The sequence below is a fragment of the Triticum aestivum genome, chromosome 7A (assembly GCF_018294505.1).
Source record: "Triticum aestivum cultivar Chinese Spring chromosome 7A, IWGSC CS RefSeq v2.1, whole genome shotgun sequence".
In the NCBI taxonomy this organism is placed as follows: domain Eukaryota; kingdom Viridiplantae; phylum Streptophyta; class Magnoliopsida; order Poales; family Poaceae; genus Triticum; species Triticum aestivum.
In genome coordinates this window covers 145434430-145444023 of record NC_057812.1, presented here as the reverse complement: position 1 = coordinate 145444023, position 9594 = coordinate 145434430, and the positions used below count along the sequence as shown (strand labels likewise).

The 9594-nt window shown below is 48.3% G+C and overlaps 1 protein-coding gene and 1 non-coding gene across 3 annotated transcripts; both read right to left on the bottom strand.

Annotated features, from left to right (window-relative positions):
* Positions 1-423: 423 nt before the first annotated feature.
* LOC123151582 (uncharacterized) lies at positions 424-7198 on the bottom strand. Of its 2 annotated transcripts, XM_044571265.1 has the most exons (6): positions 6403-7198; positions 5565-6279; positions 4775-5407; positions 4531-4697; positions 985-1062; positions 424-906 (listed from the first exon to the last, which is right to left on the bottom strand). In XM_044571265.1, the coding sequence occupies exons 1-6, from the start codon at positions 6805-6807 to the stop codon at positions 619-621; spliced, it is 2286 nt and encodes a 761-aa protein (XP_044427200.1). In that variant the 5' UTR covers positions 6808-7198; the 3' UTR covers positions 424-618. The 2 variants fall into 2 exon arrangements, with proteins under 2 accessions (XP_044427200.1, XP_044427199.1); XM_044571264.1 differs by having other exon boundaries at positions 5565-7197.
* On the bottom strand, positions 1947-2033 carry LOC123155205 (small nucleolar RNA Z161/Z228). Its single transcript, XR_006477269.1, has one exon. It is a non-coding gene; the product is annotated as a small nucleolar RNA Z161/Z228 (small nucleolar RNA).
* Positions 7199-9594: the final 2396 nt, after the last annotated feature.

Here is a 9594-nt window from a genome sequence, read left to right as displayed (position 1 = left end):
AGGTTATTACATACTCCGTAGTTCTATAATAACAAAATGGCTCCCAGACTTCCACATTGCCCCTTCCCTCTCCTGACCTCCCAGACTTCCACATATGCCATTGCCTCAATCCTCTCGGTGTCCGCGTGGCCACCTCCCTGCGCCCCTGCCCCTGTTGTTCAAGTTCCTCGGCTGGTAGTACCCATCGTCGTTGTTGTAGTACCCGCCGCCACCACCACCACCCCGGCTATTCTGGTACCCACCGGTGCCACCACCACCCCGGCTGTTCTGGTACCCACCACCGCCACCACCACCCCGGCTGTTCTGGTACCCGCCACCGCCACCACCACCCCGGCTGTTCTGGTACCCACCACCGCCACCACCACCCCGGCTGTTCTGGTACCCGCCACCGCCACCACCACCCCGGCTGTTCTGGTACCCGCCACCACCACCCCGGCTGTTCTGGTACCCGCCACCACCACCCCGGCTGTTCTGATACCCGCTGCTGCCACCACCATCCCGGCCATTCTGGTATCCGCCACCACAACCCCGGTCATTCTGGTATCCACCACCACCTCCACACCCATTTTCGTATCCGCTGCCCACGCCACAGCCACCACCACCACCTCCACGCCCATTCTAGTATCCACTGCCCATGCCACGGCCGCCACCACCACCACCTCCACGCCCATTCTCGTATCTGCTGCCCATGCCACGGCCGCCTCCATGCCCGCTGCGGCCATTAGGGTAGGCCCCCCTCCAGCCACGATCACCACCTCGCTGGTTCTGACAAGATTGCCGAGGGTGCTGAAACTGTCGCTTTTTTGGCTCGGCATACATCTGATCTTGTTCTTTCACATCAAATTTCTCCTGCTCTGCCTCAGCCACGCGATATTCCACACGAGGGTTCACCAGGGTTTTACCATCCTGAAGTTGGCATGTTAGTATCAGCCAGATATATATTATATACACAGAAAAACACTCCACAGGTCATCCAGTCATTACCACATTTTGCACATCGGCTGCATTAGACTGATGATCATTGTCGATTTCTATGGCATGCGAGGAATCTTCCTCGTCCTCCTGTCAACAAGTAAACATACCAACAAGATCAATATAAGCTTTAATCATTTCTACTTTCAGAGGTCAACAAACAAAATACTTGACCCCTCAAAATGTCCCCAATTAAAACCGTGTAAATTTTAAATATAAACACTCATCTAATAATTACAAAATGTGTACCATTTTTCAGTCTATCATAGCTCAGCTTCTGGGTGTTAGAACAAACACAAAATGAATAACCAAGCCAACACGACTAAGCAACAGTAGAAACACTTCACAGTAACCAAAATAATAAATCTAGCAAGATATCTTGTTTTAATCTCATCTGCAGAAAACACTTCGTACATGGTAGTGCTTTAGGTGAACATTCATAGTCATGACTGATCACATATGCTAGTATCAGAAAATTAGTAGTGCTTTTGCTTTCTGGATATAGTGGTTGATTATTTGCATCCAGCGCAATTAAAAAAGGCATCCTGGAAAGAAAATACTATAGCTGGCAGCTTAGCCTCCTAGCAAAGTGCAACTGCTGTCCTGCTTGAGATATATTTACTTATTATACGACTGACCCTACAGAGGCAAGGAGTCCAGTCGAGTAAGTTAAGGGCATTGAGTTTGGAATCAGACTACGGCTAACCAGGAGGAACCATATAGTCCTCTAGGAAATGTGACCCTCTCATCAAGAATAACAATTACATGTACCTACATTTTCTTCTCTATATCAATCTACACCAACTACCAAGACACTAGCATGGGCATGGCTCACAGGGCAGCCAGCAGCAAATAACGCCAAAAATCTTCAGTGAAGACCGAGGCAAAAGTTTCAGGAGTTCGGGTTATTCTAAAACTTGCATTAACACAATGCTCTCCGGGAAATCAAATCCTTTATGCATAAAAAACTGAAATGCCATCAGCGAAATATGTATGCACCATTACACACTAAGTGTCCAGACGACCGCTGTGAGTTGGATAAGGTCTCTCATCATATGGCACAAAATAAAAACAGTACTTGAATTCCCAGCAACCCAAAACAATGGGAAAACACCACAAAAGTTAAACGATAACCCAAGTTCATGATTGGCTGTTTGGAAAATGCAAAAAAAAGGGGCAGCCCCAGTGCATGCAGCTCCCGCTTGCGCAGGGTCTGGGGAAGGGTCCGACCACTTTGGGTCTATTGTACGCAGCCTTTCCCTACATTTCTGTAAGAGGCTGTTTCTAGGACTTGAACCCGTGACCTCATGGTCACAAGGGTTTGGAAAATGCAAGACAGCACAATTTATCCAGGAGAACTACTTAATTATTAATGCATCATTTCAAATGTGTACCCCACCTCAGTGATTTATCATAGGTATGTACTCCCTCCGTCCGGAAATACTTGTCATCAAAATGGATAAAAAGGGGTGTATCTAGAACTAAAATACATCTAGATACATCCCCTTTTATTCATCTTGATGACAAGTATTTCCGGACGGAGGGAGTATGTAGGTGCATTTTAATAGTACTCTACACCAAAGAACTGTGATATTACCAAAGGTGTAGTAAGGTGATGACAGTGCTGTCTAGCTTTTGTTCCAATAATCATAATACTAAAAGGTGGAGATGGACATTGTACAGTTTCTAAATATAATGTCTGAGGCAACATGCAGTAGGTGATGCTTGGACGATTTACAGTGAATATACCATGATTTTTAGTTTTAAAAGCATAAAGAACTGTACACGTACACACAGGTTTAAATCTAGGGAAATCAATGCAGAAGCGATGCCAGCATAAAATTGTTACTAAAAATATCACAATGTTGTTATAAAGAATGGAGAACTGTGAACGTGAACTCTTAGGTTAGAAATCCCATTTTGCAATTTAGGAAAATGACACTACCTTTAGTGTTAGCACACACAAAAGAGCAACACTATAACTTCTATACATATTTAAATTGCAAGTGATTTTATGATGAGCCCTAGAGGCTGGAGCTTTACCCATGTCATATTATGCTGAGTAAATAATTACATACTATCTCAACAATCAAGCTTGCGCAACGAACTGCAAAACTGGCAAGAACAATAGGGCTATAGATTCTGCAACTAGCAGCATTGCAATGCGCCTAGGAGATTGCGGCTAAAAATAATAAGAATTCCTCAAATGGAAGTCAAAGAAGATCCCTCGGGACTTAACAAAGATTACGAATGATCTATAGTTATGAAAGAGAATCTGCAACTCAGAAAAGTAATCTAGCAATAATATCGAAGTACACAGCTAGGATGCCAACGAACATATATTACCAGACCCAAAGAATATACAACTATTAAGTTGTGTTATCAAAGTAATGTTGGTCACAAGTCCTAGACTTGTAATCATAAAGTAGATAAGCAACAAGAAGTAAGAATGACAGATAGGAGTAAAATGGTCCCCAGGTCCCAGGAGCATGTGCTCCTTCAGTGGACGGTAAATAAATAATTCTGAGTGTCTAAAATTCAGGTAAAATTACACATGCAAATGTTTGAACCATTCAGATTCCAGTAGGTTTTCTTGGAAAAACAAACACTTTTTTGCGCCTGAGCAAAAGAAACAAATCTGGGCTCTAAAATGTAATCTTTAGAGGCACAAAACTTGTACAGAAAAAAAGGAGACCCAGTGCTAGAAGCTCCTACGCCAGGTGGGGCCGGGGGAAGGATTATACGAGGCAAGCCTTACCCCTGCACACTGCAATGCAGAGAGGCCGCCTCCAAACTTGTTTTACACAATGGGTACAAATATTGTCAGAGCGCTAAACTTGGTTTCTCCACTCATGCTGCAGAAATGCCAGCTTTTTCCGTTAAATTTACAAACGTAATAAAATACAAGAGAATTTACATGTGTATCCTTTTCAGAATGTTTTGATACCAGGGATTGGGATTGCTGTTCTTTTCAACCAGCATTTTAAGTAATGGCCAACAAAGTAAAAAAGGAACAAATGTACAATAAACAATCATGTTATTGCATGACTGCAATATGATGAATTCTAGCGCGTGATATTTATAATCTTTAATACAACAAAAACTCAATTACTATGTTTGCAAACTGCGAAGACCCATCAGAATAGAGACCATCCTGTACCTAGATAGTGGTAGCACTACACATAATATTACACAAAGATCATAGTTTTTAAGTTATTATTTTCAGCGTTTTTTCCAGAACACCAATGCACAGGCACTGTCTGTTATATCTAAGCAACGGCGCACAACATCCATATGAAACAGCATAATATACACCCCAAATGGATCGACCTTACAGTTTTCCAATTAAAGCTATAATCCACATTGATCATTACTACTGAATCAGCACAAAAAGCACCAGCAGCAGCAACAATGATGATAATAATAATACTAGGAGCACTGTGCACTACAGCAGATCAATCGTTGACAAAGATCAGAACAAAGTTTCAGGGCAATGATCACTTCACCATGCTAAGCATATACTATTAAATTACTAAGGAGTGCAATTTGCTATTTCACCTTGTGATTTTCAGCAGCTAGGGTCTCCTTGAGTGATGGTGCCTCTGGTGAGTCGGTCATGCTCATCTGTGCCTGCAGACCTTCAGCTCCATGGTTCCCAGCAACTGCAGGTGCCGTGTAGTAGTCTGATGCCATGATCCTGTCTAACTTGGACCTCACCGCAGCATCTACAGCAAAAGGCCACAAATTTCAATCAGCAATCACCTCAAATCAAACCAAATTACAAACCTATATCAACCCTCACATGTAACAGAGGAGCCAGGGTGGATCGGCGCATCAGCACGGGTTAGCCATAGGCGGGCATGATGGGCACAGGCCTGGAGTGCGTCATGGTGGGAGACACCATCTGCGGAAGAAGGGCGAGCCGCGGCAAGGGCCGCCACAGCAGATACTGCGTCAAGGTCGTTCTCCACGAGCAGGTCCACGGTATCATCCCATACGTAGCCGTGGGTGATGCAGCTGCTCCGTTCGTTCTTGCGCGCAACCATGGTGGCGATGAACTCGTTCGGTGACTTGACATAAAAAAGGGAGCCGAAGTAGATGAGCGCGAGGAGGTCCTGGATGGACAAATCGGAGCCAAAGGATGAGGAACCGGCAGCAGGTGCAGGGACGGTGGAGAGCTCCTTGGTGAGAGCAGTGGAGAGTGGTACGCGGAGGCGCTCAAGCTCGTCAATGAGCGCGGCGATGACGGGCTTGGAGTGCATGAGCTCCTTCTGCTCCTGGTTAAGCATCTTGCCGGCAGCGACGGACTCCTCCATCTGCGCGATGCGATTCTGCTTCTTCCGCAGCACACGGAGACGCTTCGACACCACCGAGAGCACCGGCCCTTCCTTGATTTCAAATATTGTCCCTTTGGTTTCAAATTCTTTAACCAACTCTGCAAAAAAATGCAAAGCATAATGTAAGGCAACAGTAATGTTTTCATCAACAAAAAAGCAACTAATTACATGTGTTATCAGACTACCATATTAACTAGTGCTTTTCCGGTTATTACAATTTTTTGTTAACTCCGTAAATTTATTAGGGACGAGTACCTGAAGTCGTGCCAAAAGAGCTAAAAAGAACACACGGTTCATATGTTGGTTCGAACCACGCCGTCTTTTGAGGAGCACACTGCGCACCAGACTCGAGCTTCAAACTTTTGGTGTCCACAGTAAGTACATATGCTGTCGGATGGCACATGCTCTCGTTCGCCATAATGTAAATAACATTGTCATCAAGCAAGCTTAATGTAGGACCAGCACTAGTCAATTTCTTCCAAGTCAAATTGTTTTCCTCATCAAACATCCCAGGCAACAAATTCGGCAAACTTGAGTCGGTGAAAGATATCTCAGACGTATCAATCGTCAAGCCATCACACCAAACATCTGAATAAATTGATCTAGTCCATGTTTTAGCCATCCAGCCATAATCCTTTGCTCGCTTCATGTTGAAGAAAGCATCTTGCACATGAAAATCTAACTCAACACACTTGATCAAATCATTGAATATCGTCACATGACGGTGTGGTCTTGGAGTGAGATTCTCAAACATCAAATGGAACTCAGACGTATCACACGGTTCCGGAACTGGCAACGGAACAAAACGGATGGTAGGCTTTTTATCCAAAACATTGCATAAGAGAATTCCCCACCAGAGATCAATCCAACCTATGATACCCTTTTCTGCATATGCCACGCTCATGGTATTATGAAGCAATAGCTTATCCCTGGCATTCCTTGTCTCATTATCCTCAGCGATACAAGCGACCTGAGAGTGCCAATCATTCGTGTCAGATCGATATATGTGGAGTGTGTAATGTTCGCGAGACTCAAGTCTGAAATATTCAACATGTGGGAAAATGACAGCAAAGTCTTCACTGTTATCACTAACAGGCAAGATGGCAGCCATGTTTGGCGAAAAAGAAGACGGGTATGGCCTTGCAAGAAGATGAAGAGAGGCGAAATCGGGCCCTGCTTTGTAAACAAAATAGTCGATGAACCGCAAGTAACGGTTGACACTGTCCGAGAAGGTGATAGCCAGCAGTACAAAGCCTCCAGTTACACCAAGTATACGAGGCGGTGCTGTCAAGCGATCCCCGGTCTGATCAACGCAGCTGACCAGGCACAGTGAGATGGCTGGAGGGTCAACTGCTTCAAAAGAAACCTCCAAGTGAACCCCTTTGCTATTCTTGGATTTTGCGGTAGTGGAATTTTTCAACTCGCCCACTAAACATTTTTTATCCAAGAGGATTTGGGGGTGGTGGCCACACGGAGAAGGATGGTCTTGCATTGCCATGACGGAAGTGAAAGGGTGCCGATGAAGATATAGATCGTGGAAGGCGGCGAATGGCCTAGCCCTGGGAATTGACGGGAAAGAAGCTCGGGGGTCGATGTCAGGGAATCAGGGTAGATGAGCTCGGACTATGGCTGCCTGGGAGTCAGGGCAGACGGCCGGAGACGGAGCATCGTGGAAAAGGCCGAAGGTGGGAAGCGCCGGGATGGCGGTGGTGGCGGCGGCGGCAGGCGGTCGAGGTGCGCGGCGGCAGGCGGTCGAGGCGCTCGGCGGCAGGCGGTCGCGGTGCGCCGCGACGGCAGGCGGTCGCGGTGCGCGGCGGCGACGGTGGAGCCGAACCCTAGCGAGGCGGCGGCACGAGGGAGACAGATTGAGCGAGGGGAAGAACCGAAGGAGCGAGACAGACCTTTTTGACAGATCGGTCGCAACAGATCCTCGAACGCTCGGGGCGGCCGGCCCATGTAGTGTAAGGCTCGGTAGCGAGTTGTTTCCAGTGAGTTTGTTTTTCCTTTTTTTGAGGTTTTTTTTCTGTTTTATTAGTTTTCAGTGGGTTTTTATTTTGGTTTTCCAGGAAAACACGAGATTTATTTATTTATTAAAAATATATTTCTTAAAAAAATACATGGAATTTTTGAAAATTTGAGAATATTTTCTAATATGTTTGTGAGCATTTTATGAAAAAATATAAACACTTTTTTATATTTCTGAACATTTTTAAGAAATTTTTGTAAATGACGAACGTTACAGTTTTTAGTAATAGACTAGCACAAGTGTTTTCGTGGCTCTCTTGGTAGGTTTTGGAATATTTGAGAATACATAGGCGGAAGAAATAGGTCGGCAGAGTCACGAGGGGCCCACAAGGGTGGGGGCACGCCCTACCCCCTGGGCGCACCCTCCGTCCTTGTGGGTGCCTCATGGCTTCCCTGACATGTACACCAAGTCCTCTGGATGTCTTTTGGTCCAAGAAAAATCATCGCGAAAGTTTCATTCCGTTTGAACTCTGTTTGATATTCCTTTTCTGCGAAACTCTAAAACAAGGGAAAAACAGGAGCTGACACTGGGCTCTAGGTTAATAGGTTAGTCTCAAAAATAATATAAAATAGCATAATAATGCATATAAAACATCAAAAACAAATATATAATAGCATGGAACAATCAAATTTTATAAATACGTTGAAGACGTATCAACGCCTTCGTTGCCGGTACCCACCCCTCTCAACCAAAGCTTTCACCTATAGCCCAGAGACCCTCCACCTCGATGAGCCTCTTAGGAGAAGGCTAAACCACCGATACGTGCCACATGCCAGTGGAAGACCACCTGAACCGAACAAGGAGCAAGCTGCTCGATGCCTCTCCATCGCACCACGTCAACAAAGTGGCTAGCTCGCCCAGAGGCCACCTGCACCTCCACAGCCCAAGCACGCCTGCGACGACACTGGCAGAGCAAGGCACACGCCACCACTGAAGCGTTTACCACTGAGCCCCACCTTCACGACCTCATAAGACTAACTCCGTCGCGCGACCCTATCCCGTCCGGCCCCGTCCGTTTGGGGTAAAAGGGACACACCGGACGGCCCAGCGCGCGACGGCCTGGACCCATCTGGTCCGTTTTGTGTCCGGGCCGACTCATTTCGAGCGCAAACATGCGCCGAGTTTGGGTCGTGGCGGACAGCAAATGGACGCGGCGCTCGTCCACGTCGGGGCCGCGTGGTAGGCGGCCACCTACCTCCCACCGCTTGACATTAATGCGCACACGCGGTTGGCCCCACCTGTCATCCGCCCAGGCGAACAGCCGCCGTCCTTTTTAAATGAGGAAGCCGTGGACCGGTCGTCGCCCACACTCCCCATTCCAACCCGCTGCCTCCTCGAAACCCGACACCCCCAAACCCTAGCCTCTCCCTGTCCTCGAACTCGCCGGCCGGCTGCCTCGCAGCAATGGGGCTATGGAACCACGGCCGCAAGGGGAAGCACGACCGCGAGGCTGGCTCCTCCTCGGGACGTCGCCGCGGCTCCGTGAAAGAGGAGGCCGCATCGCCACCGCGTCGGGCCCCCGCGCCTGCGCCATTCACCATCGGCCCTAGGGCCGCCGGCGAGCGCAACCGGCAGTACATCAACGTGGATGTATGCCGACGCTATTGGGAGACGATGACGCTGATCCCGTGGAGCGACGTCCACCTCCCCAACAATTGGCACCTCTCCGCCGACCAGGTCCCGATCCCGCCGGTCCCGACGGGCGACCGTGCGCGCCACGACGAGATCGTGCGCCACCGCCGCCTCCTCCCCGGTGACCTCTACTACGACGATAGGTACGCCCCCGACTCCGTGCTCTGGGACACGTGGCTAAGGGACGAGCACGACGTGCGGCGTGCCTCTTACTTCGCCGGCACGTCGTCGGGGCCGCGGCGGCCGCGGCGGCAGGTGCACGGGAGTACGCGGGTGCACGGCCTCACACCCACGTCGTCGCCTTCCCCATCTCCATCGCCACCTCCACCTCCTCGCATGACAGTGGAGGAGGAGGCCCAGCTCATGCAACGTGTCATGGAGGACTCCATGAACACGCACGATGAGCGCCAATGGCGGGGCCTCGAGTAGACGGTGGCTCTCTTTTTGGCCGGCGACGTCGCCTTCCCCGAGCTGCAGATGGTAAGGGCGGAGGAGGTGATGGGGGAGGAGCTGGTGGCCGCGTTCCACCCGAGCCTGGTGGGCCAGCAGTGGAGCTGGTCGTGCACGGCTTGTAGGATCGAAAGTATGTCTAGAGGGGGGTGATTAGACTACTTGACCAAATAAAAA